The 21,048-nt window shown below is 48.4% G+C and overlaps 8 protein-coding genes across 8 annotated transcripts; 4 read left to right on the top strand and 4 right to left on the bottom strand.

Annotated features, from left to right (window-relative positions):
- Nucleotides 1-755: 755 nt before the first annotated feature.
- LCP9604111_3145 (proteasome regulatory particle base subunit RPT6) lies at nucleotides 756-2,120 on the bottom strand (the record flags this gene model as incomplete). The annotated part of the gene is made up of 3 exons (XM_039070701.1): nucleotides 756-1,014; nucleotides 1,136-1,811; nucleotides 1,886-2,120. The coding sequence occupies 3 exons, from the start codon at nucleotides 2,118-2,120 to the stop codon at nucleotides 756-758; spliced, it is 1,170 nt and encodes a 389-aa protein (XP_038931100.1).
- Nucleotides 2,121-2,905: 785 nt separating this feature from the next.
- On the top strand, nucleotides 2,906-6,565 carry LCP9604111_3144 (calcium/hydrogen antiporter; the record flags this gene model as incomplete). Its single annotated transcript, XM_039070700.1, has 5 exons — nucleotides 2,906-3,035; nucleotides 3,096-4,957; nucleotides 5,007-5,975; nucleotides 6,047-6,210; nucleotides 6,298-6,565. 5 exons carry the CDS (start codon nucleotides 2,906-2,908, stop codon nucleotides 6,563-6,565), a joined length of 3,393 nt encoding a protein of 1,130 aa, XP_038931099.1.
- Nucleotides 6,566-6,912: 347 nt separating this feature from the next.
- LCP9604111_3143 (FGGY-family carbohydrate kinase) lies at nucleotides 6,913-9,197 on the bottom strand (the record flags this gene model as incomplete). The annotated part of the gene is made up of 6 exons (XM_039070699.1): nucleotides 6,913-7,451; nucleotides 7,519-8,044; nucleotides 8,101-8,661; nucleotides 8,716-8,951; nucleotides 9,011-9,068; nucleotides 9,195-9,197. 6 exons carry the CDS (start codon nucleotides 9,195-9,197, stop codon nucleotides 6,913-6,915), a joined length of 1,923 nt encoding a protein of 640 aa, XP_038931098.1.
- Nucleotides 9,198-9,487: 290 nt separating this feature from the next.
- Nucleotides 9,488-10,112, top strand: LCP9604111_3142 (uncharacterized protein; the record flags this gene model as incomplete). The annotated part of the gene is made up of 2 exons (XM_039070698.1): nucleotides 9,488-9,990; nucleotides 10,043-10,112. 2 exons carry the CDS (start codon nucleotides 9,488-9,490, stop codon nucleotides 10,110-10,112), a joined length of 573 nt encoding a protein of 190 aa, XP_038931097.1.
- Nucleotides 10,113-10,424: 312 nt separating this feature from the next.
- Nucleotides 10,425-12,393, top strand: LCP9604111_3141 (F-box domain protein; the record flags this gene model as incomplete). The annotated part of the gene is made up of 4 exons (XM_039070697.1): nucleotides 10,425-10,451; nucleotides 10,574-10,592; nucleotides 10,651-11,523; nucleotides 11,573-12,393. The coding sequence occupies 4 exons, from the start codon at nucleotides 10,425-10,427 to the stop codon at nucleotides 12,391-12,393; spliced, it is 1,740 nt and encodes a 579-aa protein (XP_038931096.1).
- Nucleotides 12,394-12,831: 438 nt separating this feature from the next.
- Nucleotides 12,832-15,122, bottom strand: ptpA (uncharacterized protein; the record flags this gene model as incomplete). Its single annotated transcript, XM_039070696.1, has 3 exons — nucleotides 12,832-13,554; nucleotides 13,607-14,592; nucleotides 14,717-15,122. 3 exons carry the CDS (start codon nucleotides 15,120-15,122, stop codon nucleotides 12,832-12,834), a joined length of 2,115 nt encoding a protein of 704 aa, XP_038931095.1.
- Nucleotides 15,123-16,528: 1,406 nt separating this feature from the next.
- LCP9604111_3139 (cytochrome c oxidase assembly protein COX16) lies at nucleotides 16,529-17,017 on the bottom strand (the record flags this gene model as incomplete). Its single annotated transcript, XM_039070694.1, has 2 exons — nucleotides 16,529-16,609; nucleotides 16,694-17,017. 2 exons carry the CDS (start codon nucleotides 17,015-17,017, stop codon nucleotides 16,529-16,531), a joined length of 405 nt encoding a protein of 134 aa, XP_038931094.1.
- A 485-nt stretch (nucleotides 17,018-17,502) lies between these two features.
- nic96 (linker nucleoporin NIC96) lies at nucleotides 17,503-20,895 on the top strand (the record flags this gene model as incomplete). Its single annotated transcript, XM_039070693.1, has 5 exons — nucleotides 17,503-17,945; nucleotides 18,010-18,676; nucleotides 18,733-19,714; nucleotides 19,777-20,510; nucleotides 20,569-20,895. 5 exons carry the CDS (start codon nucleotides 17,503-17,505, stop codon nucleotides 20,893-20,895), a joined length of 3,153 nt encoding a protein of 1,050 aa, XP_038931093.1.
- Between the last annotated feature and the right edge of the window lie 153 nt (nucleotides 20,896-21,048).

The raw sequence follows: 21,048 nt of genomic DNA, 5'->3' as shown, positions 1-21,048 counted from the left end.
GGGGTTACCTCAGCAGTCCAACCTTCCCAGGTTGGAAAATACCTTGGCGCTAGCCCAGGCGTTGATCCGCCGGTTGGTCACGCGCAATTCCGCGTCAGTCTAAACCGGCAAGGGGAGAAATGCGTCCAATGATTTTAATAGTCGATATTACCCGATGTATACTACTACGCTCGGTGTGGACATTCCCACATATACCGAAGATGGGGTTTAAACTGCCAAGACAATAGTCAGAGATCCCTGAATACCGCGCCAAGGCCAATTGAGATATCTCTGATCTACACGGTCCGCAGCAATATGCCAAGCCTTCACTCAAGGAGGCATGGTGTACCACATCTCCGTACTGGTACAAAGTAAGCCACTGCCTTCAGGTGCCATTTTAGATAGACTGAAGCTGCCAAGCCTCCTTTTCCTTCGCCAGTCGGGAAAATAACCAATCAACGTTACGTAGATCTACTTCCGGGGTCTCCTTGCACATCAGACCGACCCCATATCCAGTACGAGATAGATGGCTGTTCTACTACATGTATGTGGACGGAGGGTATGCACCGAGGCCAAGCAGGCAGTCGCCCCCGAAAAGGTTGCCAAGGGATAGTTACACCTTTACACATCACCCGAAATAGGTCGGATCCAGACATGTCGCACAACTATGGATTCACTTGGGGTCTGAATTATCAGGGTAGGATTAGAACTAGTGATACAATGTCGTCGATCGTTTCCCAGGCCCCCGGGATCCACCCCCCGCTTTGGAGAGGCCTCTATTTCCACAGCTTCGACACGGCCACCTCCTTGTCATCGTGCTTGTTCAGAATCTTGGCAGTGGCCAAGTCGAAGTCCTCTTGTGTGACATGAACCCGACGTTCGCGGAGTGCATACATGCCTGCCTCTGTGCAGACACCCTTGAGCTCGGCTCCAGAGCACCCGTTCATCTTTTCGGCAATCTTGGCCAGGTTGATTCCACGGGTCAGGTTCATCGACCGAGAGTGAATTCGCAAGATGTCGGCACGGGCTTCGACCCTAAAGAAGAGTTAAGTTAGCATCGTGCTCAAGGCCAAAGGAATGAAAAAGAGAAAAAAAAAAAAAGAACAAGCCATAAATAACTGGGGCGGAGTAGGGGCGAGGGGAGGGAAAGACTGACGATGGAGGGGGGAACTCGATCTTTCGATCAATTCGCCCAGGCCGAAGTAGGGCCGGGTCGAGAATATCCAGTCGATTTGTCGCCATGATAATCTTAATGTTCTTCGTTGGCTCGAAGCCGTCCAACTGATTCAACAACTCCAACATGGTACGTTGCACTTCCGAGTCACCGCCTCCTGATGAATCTATCCGACTTGATCCAATACTGTCAATCTCATCCATAAAGATGATACTTGGTGCGTGCTCTCGTGCCATGACGAAAAGCTCACGTACCATCCGACTACCCTCTCCGATGTATTTCTGCACCAGTTCTGAACCACTCACTCGGATGAATCGACAGTCGGTATGGTGAGCGGCTGCTCGAGCAAGCAGGGTCTTGCCGGTTCCAGGTGGGCCGTAGAGCAAGACACCCTTCGGCTGTGCGATACCCAGGGATTCGAAGAGCTCGGGGTGCTTGAGGCCAAGCTCGATCACTTCTTTGATTTCCTTGATTTGCTGGTCTAGGCCACCAATCATGTCGTAAGTGCTGTCGGGGACCTTCTCGACCATCATGAGCGCAACCAGAGGATCGACCGAGGACGGCAACATCTTCTCCAGCTTGTACGAGTCAGACAGTAGAGCAACCCGCTTGCCCACAACGAGTTTGCTAATGTCCACACCATCGGAGATATCCACCACTGCGATGAAAGAAAACCATACCGTTAGCATAAGCCCGGTCATTGAAAGCCAAGATAGAATGGACGAAGCCTACCGTATTTTCCTTCTGGGTGTACCTTCACCAAGACCTTCTTGGTGCTCATCACCTTCACCACCTCGCCAACGTAAGAGCCGGGTTGTTGCAACAAGCCAAGCTCTTCGCGCAGTAGACGGACTCTCGAGTTGTAGTCATTGCGCTGCGCTTCTAATCGTCGTAGAACAGCCTGGCCTTGGATAATCTCAAGCTTCATGCCCTCGATTTTGTTGCGATAGTAGTTGTCTAAAGCCATGATGGCGAATGGGATGATGACGCTATGGAGAGTCAAGGGCTGTCTGTCTTCCACAGAACACAGTTGCAGTGAAGAAAAAAAAGCCTTTATCTTTCTGCTCAGACGATGGTGTATTGAGAATTCGTCAGAGGAGGGGATGTAGCTCGGAAACAGAAACGGATAAGTTGAAGCTGGGGTTTGGCGAGCAGAGCAGTCCAGCTGTACGCGAAGCTCAGGCCCAGTGCCCCGTTCAGTTGTGCTGACTAAGAGATTAGTTAGTTAAGTTAACTAGTTAACAAAAAGGAATTCAATCCTGAAATATCAGGCTAATTATTTAAGACAAACCAGTCAAACATCCTGCTTTGTTTCCATGGATGAGACTTCGGGAGCTCCCCGCCCAATGAGTCAGCTGTGGATCTTATTGGGCGGTCAAGCCTTGGAGCTGCTTAGGTGGGCTGATGACCGGGTCATCTGCAAGAGAAGGCAACGGTCAAAGAGCCATTTCTCCCCTTCGGCATACTCTTTTCCACGAGTTTCGTCCTCCCTGATACTGCAATGACTTATATGCATCTCTAATGAAGCTTTCATTGACATTCTCGATTTCTGCGTTTCACCTAGATCTCTTTGGTTCAATAATGTCACTGGGAACTCCGGTCTTATCGCTTTGACTTTTTTCTGTCTCTTTCTCTGGGGATAACAAAGACAGCATAAAAGAGAGAAGAGACCCCGTGTCTTTTTGAATTTATCTCTCTTACTCGTTTCTTGTGCCTCCAAGGTTCACTGTGTGCTTGTCAAATCACTGGGTCATGGCTGGCGATAAAGGAAACCCTGGCTCTCCCGAGTCCACGCAGCCATCTGCGATGGCGGGAATGGAAACACCAACTCCTGAAGCTGTGCCTCCAATCAGATCCTCTGCCTCCGCGCGGAGAACATACGGTAAGCTTGCCTTTGGTGTAACCTACAACAATGACGGCTTGGGTTGATCCAAAATTGCAGGTACACTCGATCCATCCTCCTCCGAGGCGACCAATCCTGAACTAAATGATGATGGCCAAGACGAGAGTTTGACTCGCGCATTCACGACTCAATCTTCTACTGTCCCTGATAAGCCCCGAAAGCCCTCGGTATCGCGTCGCATGTCTTCCAAACGTCCAATCCCCCACAGAGGGCAAGGGTTCTCGACAGATGATGATGTCAATGAGGTCAAGCAATATATGACGATGAAGCAAGGCGCGAACCCGCAACAATCACCCAGGATTCGCCCACTACGAACGCAAAGCTCGACCTTGAGACGACGTCCCAGTGCTCGTCCCAGACCCTTGGCAAGAGCCGATTCGGAGGGTTACAACGCAGACGAAACGGCCTTACCTGAAGCAGGTCTGGATTATGAAGAAGAGTTTCCTTCGTTGAAACAAACCGGACATACCAGTGGAGGGGAGAGTGAGGACGGTGAGGAGGAGGGTGGAATAGAAGACGATGAAGACGCAGCCAGCGATGCTGAGAGCTTCACACTCAAAGACCGTCAACAGGCCATCAACCAAACACACCCGTTTGGTATCAGACTCTGGAAGCCTGCGTTGTACAAGAAAAGCCGTTCTGTAGAGAAAACGGCCGAGGGTGATATCCACTCTTCTCCAGGAGGCTATGTCAGTCCCATGCTTTTTTTGACCAATCTACTATGGTCTTTGTTTTTTGGATGGTGGCTTGCCCTTTTCGCTCTGTTAGCCGCAGTTGCTTGCTTTTTTTTTTCCTACTCATCCAGTGCTGTGGCATACGGAAGAGTATTTGCAGGTCTTTCACGATATCTGTTATACCCGTTCGGATCATATGTTCTTCTGGAGACCGAGGAGAATTATGCCGAGGAAGATGAAGGCGAGGGACGCAGTATCAGCGAATATGAACAATGGCAGAATGGCGACCTGGAACATGGCCGTCTTTTCTTCGGCCCTCGCAGAGATCGGTCCCTGGTCGGTAGACGAAGAAACAGCGTCGATTCAGCCGGTGAACAAGACAGCCTGCTCGGGCGACCCCAGCGTGGACAACGCGAAGAGTCCTCTCAGCTCGCTCAATCCAAGCGTCGCCTCTTTGGGCGGGGCGAATGGACCTTGGGTCGCGTCGTGTTCTTCGTGTTCTTCTACTTCCTAGTTGGTCCGCTGATGCTTATGGTATCGCTCGTCTGCTGGCTCTTGGTGTTTTGGATTCCCATGGGTCGTATAACGATTACACTCGTGAGCCATTTGCGCAGACATCCGCTAGCACTGTCCTTCCATTCCGATTCCAGATATGCTAGATCGAGCACAACCACATCTTCGTCTTCCATACTTCTTTGTACCTACAGAGCTGCTGGAACGAGGTACTGGAAGTACACTCTCGATGGAACGAACATCTTTTTGATCAATCTTCTTGGCGTGGTTGTGTTTGTGATTTTCGACTACCATGTTTTGGGCAAATTCTTAGGCTTGCAGAATTGGCTCACACATCCGGCCTTGATCTTCCCTCTCGCGTTGCTCTCCATTATTCCTCTGGCCTATTTCATTGGACAAGCCGTCGCCTCGATCTCCGCTCAATCTTCTATGGGCTTAGGTGCTGCCATCAATGCTTTCTTCTCAACTATCGTAGAAGTATATCTCTACTGTGTCGCTTTGACTGAGGGCAAGGCTCAGCTTGTCGAGGGAAGTATCATCGGCAGTATCTTTGTCGGCATTTTATTCCTCCCTGGTTTGTCCATGTGCTTTGGTGCACTCAAACGCAAGACCCAACGGTTCAATGTGAAATCAGCTGGTGTGACCTCGACGATGTTGTTGTTTGCGGTTATTGCTGCCTTTGGTCCCACCCTCTTCTATCAGGTTTATGGTAGTGTAAGTTTCACCTTCCTTTGCAAACGAACCTAAGTTGACTGGTGCATAGCATGAGCTGAACTGCCACTCGTGTGTAAGTTCCCTCGATCCAGAGACTCGAGATTGCAGGCGCTGCTATTTCTCACAAACAGCGGCTGTCGATGATCAATTCTTTCAAAAAGCGGTACAGCCATATGCATGGATCGCCGCTGTTTTCTTGTTCCTTTCATACGGCATCGGCCTATGGTTTACTCTTAGGACCCACGCTGCTCTTATCTGGGCATCAGAGATGGAAGAAAAAAAGAATTCCCATCCCCATGCCCATGCCCATGCCACCCAATCTGCCCAAGAATCATTCTACGAGCCACGGCACATGTTCCCAAATGGCCAGCCCGAAGCTTCTGGTGCCGCTTCTGGGTCCAAAGATTCGATCCGTGAATCTCAGCTGTATAAGCGAATCTTAGGCCAGTCATTGAAGCATCTTGGCTTGGAGGACAATGACTCTGGCAATTGGGAAGGGGCTGGAAGTGAAGCCGCAGACCTCAGGGGCAATTTCCCACACTTGGTGCCCCCCAATCCTAGCGGCGAGGACGGTTACCCTGTGCCAAAGTTTGTCCGTAATATGGCCCAAGAAGACAACGAGCGTCTAGTACGCCAGTTCACCGAAGTAGCAGCAACAGCAGCAACAGTGGCTGCTCGGGATACGGCTCGAAGTCGCAAGCCCAATGTACAACACCATCAAGCCTCTGTTCGTCAATCTAGCCGCCCTGCTCCGGAGCGATCACGAAATACACCTGGGGAAGAGCTTGAAGATCTCGGGTTGAGTGTGGAGCCCACTCATTCTAGCGGAGGACATGATGCACCTAATTGGAGCAAAGTTAAAAGCTCTGTCATTCTTCTTGGGGCAACTGTCCTCTATGCAGTGATTGCTGAAATTCTTGTCAACACGGTTGATGTTGTGCTAGAGAGCGTGGATATTGATGAGAAATTCCTCGGCATTACTCTTTTCGCGTTGGTGCCAAATACGACGGAGTTCCTAGTACGTTGGTCATTGAAGGCCCTATCTGAGGTGATTTTGCATTTGATATTCTTAGCTAACACACCTAACAGAACGCCATCTCATTTGCCATGAACGGAAACATTGCATTATCTATGGAAATTGGGTCTGCCTATGCACTACAGGTCTGTCTATTGCAGATTCCTGCTGTGGTATTCTTCAGCGCTTTCTATGGCCGCTCGCTAGACCCATCTGAGCTTGTCAGCCACTCATTCAAGTAAGATAGCTTTTTCGTTTTCTTTTCTTTTTTTTTTTTCATTATGTCTCCAATCGAAATGCTGTGGCTAACAAAATATTTCAACAGCCTAATATTCCCGCAGTGGGATATGATTACCGTTATTATGTGCGTCTTCCTTCTCTCGCATGTATACGGCGAAGGAAAGAGCAACTACTTTAAGGGATCCATCCTTGTACTCACCTACCTCGTCGTTGTGCTTGGCTTCCATATGTCAGGCTATGTGAATATGGACAGTATGGGCGTGGATCGCTTTGATACCCTAGCCATAGGCAGCACCAGTAGTTCCAACAAGTTCTACACTGTTGGCCGAACAAGAGGCGGGGTGGCCTACTAGACAAAGTGCACATATTGCATAGTGATAGTTGCTTTTCAGCACAAGGCATTCATTGGCTTGTCTGAATTAATGTTTTTTCGGGATTTTGTTTATATGCTTGACGTTTATATGGAGTGTGTGACTCATGTTCTTGACTTTCCTCATGACATAGGCTCTGTAGCTCGATGCATTGGGCATGATTTTGCAATAATTATGTTATGATTTCGAAATTGTCATACTTTTTAGTATGCGGTAATGACTGATGTCAAGTATACCCGATTTGTAAATCGTGAACTAACACTCCAGTATCCATATCTTCTCGTTTTTGTGATTGAAAAGAGAGTAACCGACGTGATCGTGATATCAAATTAGGTGGACTTGGACTTCCAGGCCCCCACGGCGTCATCCACCATCCCACGGTATTTTCGTTGTTTCCAGCACTGTTCTAGAAAGACCTCATACTTCACGCCGAGCAAGGCTTTCTCGTTCTTATCCTCTGTCGGCAACACCTGCTTGCAACGCTTACTCATCCGATTCATGATATCCCACAGATCAAGGGTTCTGCCCTGGGAATCAGCGCTGGCGGCCTTGGCGCCGAGCATAGCAGCGCCGTGGCATACCGCAGCATGGATGTACTCGGGAATCAGCACAGGCATATCGCAGGCAGATGCGATGAGGTTGACCAGGATGTCATTCTGGCATTGTGAGCCCGACATGAACACAGAGGTGATGTGGTGACCTGCCTTGTTCATTGTTTCTACAATCTGCTTAGTTTGCAGCGCAATGAACTCCATGGTGGCGTAGTAGTAAATGGCAAGGCCATCCACAGATTTATCACTGGTTAGGCCAAAGACGGATCCAGTCATGTTAGGATCGCCAAGGGGAGATCTGTTTCCCCATAGGTCACCTAAACCCCAATTCATCAACGAAATCAGCCAGAACCTAAACAATGCTAACAATGAAGACAGACGCACCATAGAAGAAGAAGTGGCGTCCAAGATAGGATACACATGGGGCTCCTCGGGCTTGTGCCATCTCCTTGAGATGCTTATCCAGGTAGTCGTAGATGTTGGCATGGGATGACTCGGCAATCGAAATAGCCTGGTTGAATGCCGGGTGAGTCTCAATTACATGCTTGAGCAATTCTCCTGTGGCAGATTGGCCACCCTCAGCCATCCAGTATCCGGGAAGAATGGTATCCCGATATGGTCCCCAGACACCATCAACAAAAACCGGGTCTGGTGACATGGCAAGGTGACATGTTGAGGTTCCCGCGACAGCTGCGAGGCGAGAGAAGGCCTCCGATATATCAAGTTTAGGGACATCTGCGCTAGATTGGCCTGGGTGCATGTCGAATTTGGATCCGACGGTACCGATCCAGCCAGCGTAGGCGTCGATCACACTACTGCCAATGGCAATACCAGCCGGCAGGCCTAATTCGGCTGCAGCCCTATCGCAGAGAGTGCCAACCAATTCACCGGCACTTAAATAATCACCATTCTGTGTGGCACCAAAAGTCAGTAAACTGCGCCATCGTCATTTAGGGAAAGGCTCACCACCCCGTCAACTCCGCCCATACGCTTGAAATTATCTTCGGTCAAGTCACCCAGGCCAATGTCCTGCAAGAAATCTTCTTGCCATCCCTTGACACTCCCATCGACACCAACAGGCACGTATCCCTGCTTGCAGACTACGCTGCAGAAGCTTCGCTTCTCATTGCCCGTAGCAATGTGTGTAAGAGCATCTCCCAGATCATAGAACTTGCATCTGCCAAAGAGCTCCTTAGGCATGTGGTTTTTGAGCCAAAGAACCTTGGGAATCTCCATTTCAATAGACATCTTTCCGCCCACATAGCGGAGTAGGTTGTGGTTGGTAGCATTGATCTTCGCGGCTTCCTCAACTGGGCGATGATCCAGCCACAAGATCACGTTGCGGTCCGAGTCGAAATTGGGGCCCGTTACAGAGATCGGCTCGTCGGTATCATTGGAGAAAACCGACAAGGAGCAGGTAGCGTCAAACCCGATACCCCGAACCGTGTCAGGATTGATATTGTGCTGGCTAATAACGCGCTGAACAGCGACACAAATGCAACGCCAGATATCGGAGGTAGATTGTTCCTAGAGGCTAGGTAAGACTGATTTGGCACTCAAATTCCTTGGAGTTGCACTCACATAGAAACCGTGCTCTGGTTGCCAAAGACCGATATTCTCTGAGGCCAACCCCACAATATCACCTTTGTCGTCGATGATACAGGCACGGGCACTGCCAGTTCCGACATCAATGCCAATATAGTGGTCGACATGAACTGCCAGATCCTCCCGAGGGTCATTGGATGCCTTCCGCGAGGCCATGTTACCGTAGTAGCTCTTCCCTTTCGAGTTGACAGCTATGGAGCTATAGATTGCTACTAACCATGGATTAGCGAGTCGCAAAACACGGAATATAGACTGGTCGAAGCAGACTTACTGTTTATATCTGTGGATATTGAATTAAGAGAATTGAAGGTGAACTGTGAGGAGAAGAACTTACGACCACATTAATTTGCCGCCCTGACGGAACAGTACTAGCCGGTACCTGCACTTTCGGGGCACTCTACCAATACTTGAATGTCCCGCTATTTTATACGGTGATTGATGTACTCTTCATGTACCATATAAGTAGGTAAGTGTAAAATTATGATATTTACCTATTTTATGTTATGTTTTTACAAGAACATTTACGTGTATACATATCGTATATATATATTTTATTAGTCATTGAATTTCGAATATGTATATAGCAAGGATCGTAAGGGATTCATCTGTATGACTAGTTATGTATAGTCATGTATAGTTATGTACAGCTTATGTACAGCTTATGTACTCGTGGGGTTGGAGCTCGGACTTTCTTCTCCAAACCGTTGACATCTCAGGTTGTCTCCTCACTATAATTCACTTCTTCGCCATGAGGTTCCTATCCACCATCTTTAGCGCTGTGTTACTCCTAATTTCTGTCGCCAATGCCTCCTTCTCGACCGACATCCTGTATTGGCCCTTAGAGTCGCCACAACCGTCCGTCCTCGCGAGCATCTCCTACGACCCAACCTCATTGAAATCGGACGTGGTCTCATATCACCCCCCAAAAGATGACCAGCGCGATAATCTCGTGCGTGTTGGTCTCTACACTTCAACCTCCCCAAACAAAAAGCAATGGGTTGGCAGTCTCGTGTCGTTGTCCTCTTTAACGGCCAGTGAGCAACCAACGTTTCGTCTTCATCTCGGCCCAACCAACGAAGTCTACACTGTCTCCCTGTCTGCATCTACTAGCGCTCAGGGCTCAACATCGAGTCCTCAAATTGAACTTGTCTCGAACGAATCCGGGACGCAGCCTCACCTGAACAGGCCAGTGATTGTTGGGCCCGATGGCCAAAACCCAGAGCAACCTGAAGAAAAGTCTATTTTGCAGAAGTAGGTTACAGATACTTCTATCGTTGCTTTCGTGCGCTAATCAATAAACTAGGTACTGGTGGGTTATTCCAATCCTCATGTTCCTCAGCATGTCCGCGGGCGGTGGCGGAGAAGGACAGTGAGCTTCGGTCTTTCATCATATTACCTATATTGAAATAATAACTGGATGGAACTATGCTTTGTGGGCCGTTATTCTTTTGAACAGGCCAGCCTGCTATTTGCGAAGACACAATTTCAACTAGAAGTCCATCCAAGTCATAGACTTATCTGGCTACATGTCTTGCGAAGGCCAGTTTCGGCTGAAATCTTAAGCCAATCATAAAGATTCGTGTATTCTTGTATATTACACCCCGTAGTTGGACCTGCAGGGGGCCTGTGTACTAGTATATATATACAAGGCGGAGAGAAACGACAAAATATCATATTTCAGAAGTATGACGGGTAAACAGCTGAAACCGCTAGTGATACCTTGAATTCTCGACCTTTTTGTCTTCCAAGGGTTTCTGTCTTTATCTTTCCTGTCTTTCCTCATTTCATCATTTTCTCCCCTTCTGCCTGTTCCATACCTGGCGCTGCTACCTAGACCCACGAGGCAACAAAAAGTCTGTGCACCGTGCCTTGACAGAAGCTCTATAAGTATATGCTAAACCCTCATGTTAGACCTAGGGCAATATTATACCTCAAATATGCTGCTCCAACTTCCCACAGAGTTGGTACAACTGGTTCTTCGGAGCTGCAACACACCAGCCTACTTCCAGGCAGCCTTTTCAAGCCGCAGGCTTTATGAGATTGCTTCCAGCAGCCGAGAAGTCATCATTCATCAGCTGCATAATACTCCTGGTTGGAACGATGGGATTGAAGCTTATCAGACTAGGCATCTGTTTGATGAGTTAATGAGGCGCTCGTATGAACAGTTAGATGGGGCAGAGCATTACGCCAACCCCACCTATGAGTATCAAAATCGAGTGATTGACTACCATGCATCGACAATTGAGGCATCAGAAGACAGCATTCGAGTACTACTTGTCTTTAAAGGGCATAGCACCGTCCATCTGATTGACATGAGCGATGGGGATCGGACCGAAGTCAAATTGAAATCCCCAGGACAGGATCTTGGGGAGGTTGAAATCCTCCAGACTGCCTTTGGTGAAAACGGTGGAGTCTACGTCCTTCACCGATTCAGACCATTCTTAGACCAAGAGCTGGATACAGACCACCCATTTGTTAAACACGCCCTCAAGTCTTGCCCCAACGGGAGTATTCACCTGGCCAACCATCGCTTGAATTCCAGGGCAAACACCATTCGATTGTATGACTTTCCCGAATGCCGAGATTATAAGCCACTGGCTTTGTCCGTCTCCAACGACAAATTTGCAATATCATGGCAAAACACGCTCGACCCCTTTGATCATGACGTGGTTCTTTATACCGAAATCTACGACGATGACGATGACGATGACGACGAAGATGAAGACGATTCTAGCGAAGGCATCACAGAAGGAAGTAAGGGAGACAATCCCTGTAAAATCACTTGTTCGTTTCGTCATTCTGTCATATTAGAACTGGTTTCTGACATCTCTAGATGCTGGTTTTGAGGCTTACGTTCTGACAAGCTCCAACGATCAAGACCCACATGTCCGTTCTTCGCGGGGACTAGGGCCCGTAATGAAATTGGCTTTCAATGATCGAGGCTTTCAGTTGCTCTACCACTACCGAGCTCAAAACATATACGGTGCCTTTCAGAGACTTGATCGCATCCCTGCCCCCCCAGGCGAGCCAAAGCCGCATGTTAGTAAGAATGCATGCACCGTGCAGTTTTCGTCTTCCCTCTCGCTTCAATTCTCAATTGGAATACCATTCTTCGGTACTCATGAGCTCGGCGATATAAACCGGGGGGAACACTGTCATTGGCAGTACCTTGCCTTCGGCATTGCCACCCACCGCGTTGAAAAATGGACTGCGGCATGTCTACTCAAGTCTGAATCATACACTGGTCCGCGGTGTACCCATGTTTTGAATCTTGACCGCGGAAGGCGCTTTGAAAATTGGCAGATTGTGGCGCAGCTTGGGGGATTCCGGGAAGTAACAACTTCGCATGGATCTCCGGTAGCAACTTCGCGTCGCGGAACTCGTGTTGCTGTCGCTAACTGGAAAACCCTCTATGTCTGGGCATTGAATCCGTCGGAATTGATTGAAGAGAACAGCACCGGCTTTTATCCATCATCGTGGGAATCGTCTACAGGTGCCATCGACTTGCGACCAGTTGTCCTTCATTTAGAGGCCGTTTGCTCTCAATTGCGGTTCACTGAAAATGAGGACGAGCTGGTTGCGATTACTGATCGCGGAGTGATGTTCCTGAATATCGGTTATAGTGGAAAAGGCAAGCGGCCCGTCAAACGCTAGGGGCATTACAATAGTACATAAACAACTCCGACAAAGAGCTTGATAAACTTCTGTTGCCCAGGATATGAAAGTCAGGCTGTTGAACTGTGGTTATAAGCCCTCTTCAAAGCAGTGGATTGTAACCGAAATAGCGCAATTCTTGAATATCATCAGACTAGGACGCTACCATTGTCTCTTATGCGCAATAAGACCCAAGAAAATTAGCTGTGTCCATTTTCCCCCCTGTCCCAAAGCAATCCCAAACACCAGAAAATGCAGAACCACTAGCTGTATGACATTGTACATAGATCAAAAGAAAACCATGGCCCTGGTAATAATGCAAGGCCAGAAAGGGGTATCCCAGGGTCGTCATCATAGCAAGAGAAAAGAAGAAGAAGAAGAAGAAGAAGAAGAAGAAGAAGAAGAAGAAGAAGAAGAAGAAAAGTCCAAGGACTTGTTCTAGTCCATCTCAGAAGCGAGCCATTCAAGCACGCTTTCATAGCAGAGTGCATATTGACTCAGGTTTTGCACCATGCTCGGTCTTTGTCTCCGGAAATCCTCAACCGTCTTTGCAATTAGGTCAAGAGTGAAATCCCCCATCCACTCGGAAGATCCGCTAGGATTTTGATCCAGGCCTCCACCACCAGCAGCCTGCGCACGTTGTCGTTTCAACATGTCCAAGACACTATCGACAGTACAAAAGGTCCCCGTACGCCCGCACCCCGCACTGCAATGCACTAGTACCGGCCGCTGACCCTTTGGTTCCGCTTGCTCACTACTAAAGCTGGGGTTGCTAGTGGCACGAATGACCTTGTTACATTGCTCAATGAGGCGGAGAAGATGGGTAGGCTGTGACGTTGTTCCGAAATCGGGCCAATAAGGATATTGGAGCTGGGTGATATCTCGAAGCGGCTCAAAAGGGAATGACGTATGGCAGATACTGAAGTTTCGCACGGTGATCACTGGATTTTCGTTTGTGCCATCAGGCCGTTCGGTCGACGGCATGGGACTGCCAACTCTGGGTTCGATGTAGATATGTTTTTCCGAATAGGCCTTTACCTCAAATGGTCCATATTTTCCAGACTCCCAGTATCGATGGCATTTCACCTGTCCTCGCTCAACCTCTGCAGTGAGGGAAACGAGAACTCTAACATCTTGCTCCCACACCACGCGCCAAAAGTCCTGGATATTGTGAGCAATATGATAACAAGCATTGTGAGGAACTGCTACTCACATCAAATGTATCAGGAACGGGAGCCTGAGTGGCGATATATTTCCGATTGGTAAGTTCAGCAGAAATATGGTTCGCATTCACATAATCACAGGCACCAGCTGGAATTCCCTCGAGCCGGACACGAGAATGATCAAATGGGTAAATATCATTGTAACGATTCTTCGTGCCTTTCTCTATTCCCGCGACGCGATATTTCTTGGGGCTACCATTGGTGTCACCTGAAGGTCCTTCATATGTTAAAGCCTGTTTCATGCGTTCCAGTTCCGTTTTCTCCAAAACCAAGAATTTGTTCGAAACAATGTGCCCTTGGTCCTTAGTATCGGAAGCGCCCCGCAACCAGGAAGGGAGTTGCTGTCGCTTTGCTTCGGTCAATTGATCGGGCTGCTTCAGAGGAATTTGTCCGACACCTCCAAGGAGGTCCATGTTCTGTCGAATATTTCCAAAGAATGGATTGACGGCAGAGGATGATTCTGGTAGGGCGCAACCACCCACGACAGGAGCAACAGATTGCAGGTTGATTCTCATGGGAGAGGGGCGTTTAGAGGATGATCCAGTCGTCTGTGTCTGTGGCTGCTGAATCAAATGTGGAAACCGACCCGAGAAACCTCGAAACCCGTTTTGTAAGATCAACCCATCTCCTTTCCAGCCTTCAGCCTGAAATTTATTGAGAAGGTTCAGAAGAGGTGCTGCGTCCTTCAACTCCGCTGCGGCAGAATCGTAGATAATGATCACGTCACACTTTCTCCAACGAGCGAAATTCTGTTTATCGGCGTCGTCTGTGAAAATTCCCTCTAATTTCTGGGTATCAAATGATCGACGCTTGAGTAGGGTAGTGGGAATGCATAAATTGAGTGATCCTTTGATATTGGCCTGTCTGAAGTGAGCAAATGGGCGAACATCAAATAACATAGTATTTGACTGAGATGATTCAAGACGTTCGGCGCAGCGTTCGGCTGATACCCAAGGAAATGAAGCGGGAGTGAATCCTAAACAAGCAGTGTTAGGTCTTGTATAATTTGTAAAAGATAGGCAGTGGAACACATCAGGAAGTTATAGGGCCAAAAACAAACAAAAAAAAAAAACCAAAAGCAAATCTAAGACTTTTCATACCTTGTGGAGTAGGCGCTAAGTTTTTGCCGGCTGGAAGCCTCAGTTCACTGGGTTGTGCGAATGAGAAATTTCCCAACGGATGTGAAGATGAGGACTTTGACCACGAAGTCGTCTGGGGAGAAGAAGATCCATGCAATGCTGATTCTCGGCGTATGCGGCTAGTTTCAGGCTCGGTCTTCAATAGATTCTTCAATCCCGCTGATACTGATTCTTGAGAAAACACTGGTAATTGCGGACTCGGCAGAGGTTGCGTATGGGGTAATGTGCCCCAGTTATTTTGCATGGACAGCCCTGGGTTGGAAGTCTGTTGATTGTTGGGGTTTTGCACAGCCATACCAAAATAGTTAGGACTTGATTTTTCTGTAAAAGCCGTGCTCGACATCATGCCCGTGGTTGGTGGGGACATGGTAGACTGGATAGACTGTGCGACACCACCATCATGATGACCACCTTGTGCACTTTGTACCCATGGCGAGGAGGGTGAGCGTCCAGGGCCTGTCATGGCAGGCAGCTTAGCTTCCACGACTCCAGTTTCTGGTCCGAGGAAACACAGTCAGCTCAAAACTCTCTGACAATGACACCCGTAGTTGCGTATCAGAAAATTGCAAGCGGCTGCTCAAGGGTGAGACTGACAAGTGCTCCCAAGCTCTCGGACCAAGATATCAGGGCCTTTGAAGACCTAGGAACGAAGAGAATCGCTGGTCATAAATGGCATCCAATACACAAAGTTGAAACCGATGTTGTTCCTCAAATAGAAAGTGAAGGGAAGCGTACGCAAAACTTCAGATGGAAGAACCTCACGATATACGCAACTGACGTAGCGAGAGACAAAGAGGGGCAATAAGAAGCGAATAGACCAGGGTCCAGCCAAAGAAGAAAATCGGTGGCCAATGGAACGAAAAATGCCAAATAGTGGGGGATGAACAGGTCTGATATCAGAGAGAGAATCTGTGTTATTGCATGATTAATAATCGCCTGGAACTAGCCCTGAGTTGAGAGGAAATGGGTGAAGAAGAAATTTGGGGGCTTCGAGAAGAAAAGTTATGACGTTATTGTGTGGGGGATCACGGGTTCACCTTCAGTCCTGACGTAGTTGTATGTTTTTTTTTGTAGGTCGCTTTTATTTCACTATATATAGTACATATATTCCCGATAAACGAATAGTTAAATAGTGATTGCTGTATACATAGATATATATAGAGGTAGCTCACACTACAGAGATAATTGGGAGCCCGGTAGTAGCTATATCTGGCCGAGTAAGTCTCCTTTCATTATAGATCAATATATACTTTGTATATCGGTGTATTCATAAACTGAATTATGTTGAATCAATATTAACAATGACCTCATCCCAGTTCCCGGTTAGTTGCAAGGCTCCAAGGGACCAACCAACCGTGGAGTGGTCCCACCCATGCAGGTTTCACCTCCATACAGAAAAGGGTGAGGCAACAGACTGGAGAGGGGCGGAAATATATATTTCCCCGAATTCCACAGTCAATGGCCTAGTATATAGGATCCAGGAAGCATAGACATTGTATGTTGTATACAACTTCCGAGAGGCTGAGAAAGTGAGCGAGACCAATTCCAATGGCTACCTAAGTAGGGATATTGGAGCATAGCATACGTCGTACGCGAAGGCCAGCCAGATAATTGAGTGGCTGCACCCCCTGAGCTCCTCCTTCATCTCCACACAGCAATGTACGGCAACGTACACCTAGCGATGAGGCTTGAGCTCATGCGCCAGGTGAGGTCACGAGGAAAACGTGTTTTCCGCGCCTTCGAGGATGCACTCGGATATTTAAATTCAAAGTGTTACAGCCTTCCATCCGGTTCACCTTTGAATCGCTGTACTCGCTTCTGCTCCCATTGATCGAGATCTTTGGCCATGAGTCTCTGTAAGCGTATACAATAATCAGCATTCAGTCCAAATGTCAGACAAGAAAGTCAGGATTAATTAAACAATAAAACAATACATACGTAGTATTCTTCCTTTTCGTCGCCTATAATCCTCCTCCGTGGGTTGCGTTTGATTCCCTCTTCCCCGTCAGGACCCTTAAGTCCGAGATCAAATGCTTCGTCTTGACTGAGCTGCTTGACTTTGCGGTCATACCGCTCGTACCGTAGGGCAGCAGCAGGCGTCAAGGCAAATGACCCGGCTACAATAACGGCCATGAATGGAAGTCCGAAGAGAATGAAAGGGTGTCGAGCCAGTCGCGCCCGGTAGAACGCACCGAGCCGTTCGCCGAGGGACGATGATTCCGTAGCTGCCCGACGAAAGGTTTTGGATTGGAACACAGGCATATTTCCGAATCAATCTATGGATCACTATTATCGAGTGGAGGACTGAATGGGAGTTTTATTGGGTTCAATGGGTTCAATGGTTCCGGTCATTGAGAAATAAAGGAACAATAGGATTTCGGTCAATCGGTCAATCGATGATCCGGGATACAATTGTTTAGACCGAGCTTCCTAAACAGCCTCTTCAATTGCCTATTGACAATCTATTGACTCTTAATTGCGGGGCTATTTTTTATCCATATAAAAGCAGAGCTCTGCTGAAGCTCTGTTCCTTACTATCAGAAGTCCGAGAAAATCCACTACTTATCGTGGTAATTCTTTACTGTTACGAAGCCCTAGGTATGCAGTTTTCTTGCCCTTTGATCAGCATCATTTTGCTCAATTGTCAGCTCAATTGTCAGCTCAAAGTGAACTAATTCAAAGAATAGTTTTTCTGCAATCTTAGTTTAGATCTTCTTTCTCAAAGCTTTCTCACCTACCAGCCCTCCATGGCTTTCAACACTGGCTCTCTCTTCGGGGGGGGTCTTGGAGCCTCGACAACCCCACAGTCAAACAGCCTGTTTGGCGCAAACAATCAGACGGCAGGTCCTTTCGCAAAATTTTCTGCTCCAGGTGCGCAAGGCGCGCAAACGTCGTCTCTGTTCGGATCTCAGGCCCAGCAACATCCCGCTCAAGCCCCGACCTTGGGCCAGACACAACAAGCTAGCAACTTGCAGACCCAGGGACAACCTGCGAATCAGTCAACACAACCTGCGTTCTTCAACAGCCTATTAGAACGTGGAAAAAAGCGACCATTGTCATCGGTCTTTCAAAACAACAACTTCGAAGACGTGCCTAGTCTCCAGTTAGGCCTGGATGACATTCGAAGGAAGGCGCGAGAGCTAGGCTCTACAGGACAAAAGGATACCCCAAACGGCAAGAACAGCAAAGCGTGAGTTCCATCTTGTCGCATGTTTTCTTATTGACCTTGACTAACCTTGCGGCACCATCAATAGTCATTATCTTCTCGCAGCTTCCGGCGTATCCCCGGGACAAGCATTGCGCGACCTCAAGTCCCTGGACCCCCAGGCATCTCTAGCAGCTCCAGCGAGGGAAATGGACCACTTTGACCCAGACAACCAAAGATTTTTGCGGAATATCCAGCAACGTGGTCGACAAGTCATGATCGCAGAGGGTCTCACCAGAGCTCAGCGGGACTTCGATGCTTTCCTAGAGGAGAAGGTGGACATGGACTGGGAAGACCAACGTCAAAAAATATTCCATCATTTCGGGCTATCCCAGAAGGATGCTGCCGGCGCTGGAGGACTTAAATCTACCACCAAGGGTGCCTTTGGGCGTTCAACACGGCAGTCTAAGCAAACCGGAGCTGCTTCAGCCAACGGACCTCCAACGGCATCCCGCAGAAGCGTATTCGGACGTTCCGGTCTTGAGAAGTCGGTGATTGGCACACCTGGGGTCGGCTTGGCAAGCCGTCAAATATTTGAGGATCCAGCTGAGCGAAAGGAGGGAACTGCGGCTCACTCGCCTGATCTCAGGTTCCAACGTGAGAAGATGGGCCACTACGCCGAGAAGGTTCAACAGTTGAACCTCGCCAGACTTCAGGGAAAATGCTATCCCATACTCGACGAATTCTCATATGTTGAAGTGCAAGCTGGTGGTGATGTAAGTTTCAAAATTTCGCGCAACCTGTATCTTTGTCCCAGCTAATCATTTTCTAGGTACCTCGGCAACTCTTCAACGCATATCAAGCCTTGATAAGAATTGTTCACGAGAAGCCAAACATCATGAATCCATCGGAGCCCGGAGCAGTGAAGGAGCGACAGTATGCCGAAGATTATCTAGAAGAATCGTCCAAATCTCTCAAAGCAGTAGAACTCAAGAAACAGATCCTTGAAGGTTCGAGAGGTTTCCTTGAGAACACATTCTTCGACGAAGTGGAAACCGCCATTGCGAAAAATCCACGGGAAGCACAATTGGGAGGAATTCCAACCGTGATCAACAAGATTCGCGCCTACATCCGTCTTCAAGCCGCGAGGAAGGATCTGGCACCTGACGGCACCGAGCTCCAAATGGTGAACCAAGACTACTGCTGGATTCTCATCTTCTACCTTCTTCGATGTGGCTTTGTCACTGAGGCTGCTGAATACGTGAGTCGGGACAGCGGGTTCCGGTCTTTAGATCACAAATTTGTGACCTACATGACAACCTACGCGCAGAGTAGGAGACTGCCCAGGGACTTGCAGCAAAAGATCAATGGCGAGTTCCAGCAACGATCGCGGAACGCACCTGAAAATACAGTCGATCCTTACCGAATGGCGTGCTACAAGATAATTGGCCGCTGTGATCTATCCCGTCGTCGCTTGGATGGTGTTAAGCAGACTGTCGAGGACTGGATGTGGCTACAATTCAGCCTTGCAAGAGAGGATGACCGCGCCGAAGAGGTTGCAGGTGATGTCTTCGGCCTGGAGGATATTCAAACCGACATCCAGGAAATTGGCCAAAGAGTCTTCATCAAGGGCAATGAGGGACCCGGTGGCTATGGAACTTACTTCCTGCTGCAGATATTGGGAGGAATGTTTGAGCAGGCTGTGCATTATCTCGGCACCTATGCCCCAGTCACTGCTGTTCACTTTGCCATCGCCCTATCCTATTATGGTCTTTTGCGCGTTTCCGACTTTTACACCTCTGGTGAAGAAATTCGTAAGCCTATCTTCTGTCATGATATTATGATCTTGCTGACCTAAAATTTTCTCCCTTTGCAGTTTCCTTTACAGTCAAGCAATACCCCCAGATCAATTTCGGATATCTCTTGACCCAATACACCCGAGAATTCCGCACTGGATTTGTCGAAGCTGCCATCGATTACTTTACACTGATCTGCCTCAACGCAGATCTTCCAGGCGCTCTGGGCAAGTCCCAAGCATCAGTCTGCCATGAGGCCTTGCGAGAGTTCATTCTAGAAACCAGGGACTTTGCCAAATTGCTTGGCGATATTCGGGCGGACGGTACTCGCCTCAAGGGAGCCATTGAGCAACGTCTCGATTTGATCAAGTTGGTCGACCAGCAAGAATTCTTGAAGACTATTACCGTTCAAGCTGCTGCCGTGGCGGATGATAAGGGATTGATCGCGGATGCCGTGCTTCTGTACCACTTGGCAGAGAACTACGATCGTGTCATTGACATCATCAACCGTGCATTGTCAGATGCAATCGCGGTTGAACTAGGGGGTGCCATGCCGAAACTGCAGCCCCTGCGCCCAAGGGTCGACCAGAATCAAGATAGCCAGCCAGAGGCAGTGGAAGCCGGGAGCAGCCTCAGTTTGACTACCGTGGATGATCCGGGCGTGCTTGCCAAGAACATGATCAGTCTTTACGACTCAGACATAATGTATTACGGGCAAATCCGACAGGTCAACCGTGATGCTTGTGGGTTGCTGTTGCGTATGATCGAAGCAAAGACTCAGGTTGAAGCCGGCAGATGGGCGCCAGCTCTTGATGTAGGTGTCTCCAACCCATGGTTCTATTTCATGATTGAATTACTAATGAACGTTACAGGCTATCAACGCTTTGAATATTCTCCCCTTGCAAGCTCAGGGCTCCGTGTCGTACATTCGAAGCACGGCCCAAGCTTTTTCGTCTTTGCCACCCATCATTTCACGCAACATCGGACCTGTCATCATGTGGAGCATCACATGTATTGGCTATGAACGCCAAAAACGAACCTTTGGAGTTTACGACAGTGAAGTGCGCCAGGGATTGGCGGATACTTTGCTTGTCATGGCCAAGGATCTCATGGTCTTCTCGGGAATGGTCAAGTACAAATTGCCACCACGGGTCTATGAGACTCTGGCTCGTGCTGGGGCAGATATCGGGGCATATTAGATGTGATTTGAGATACTGAGATACTGGAATACTTATTTTGTGCTTATTTGTCTCCGACAATACAATCAAGCGAAGATGCAATGATCAATTATTTCTAATGGATTTCTATTTGACTTCTAAGACCGAATCAATCTGTGGACTATGTTCCCCTGG

Source organism: Penicillium roqueforti (genome assembly GCF_015533775.1).
Source record: "Penicillium roqueforti strain LCP96 04111 chromosome Unknown scaffold_04, whole genome shotgun sequence".
NCBI classification, from domain to species: domain Eukaryota; kingdom Fungi; phylum Ascomycota; class Eurotiomycetes; order Eurotiales; family Aspergillaceae; genus Penicillium; species Penicillium roqueforti.
Note: the sequence above shows the minus strand (reverse complement) of the source record. Positions and strands in the feature narration are given on the sequence as shown.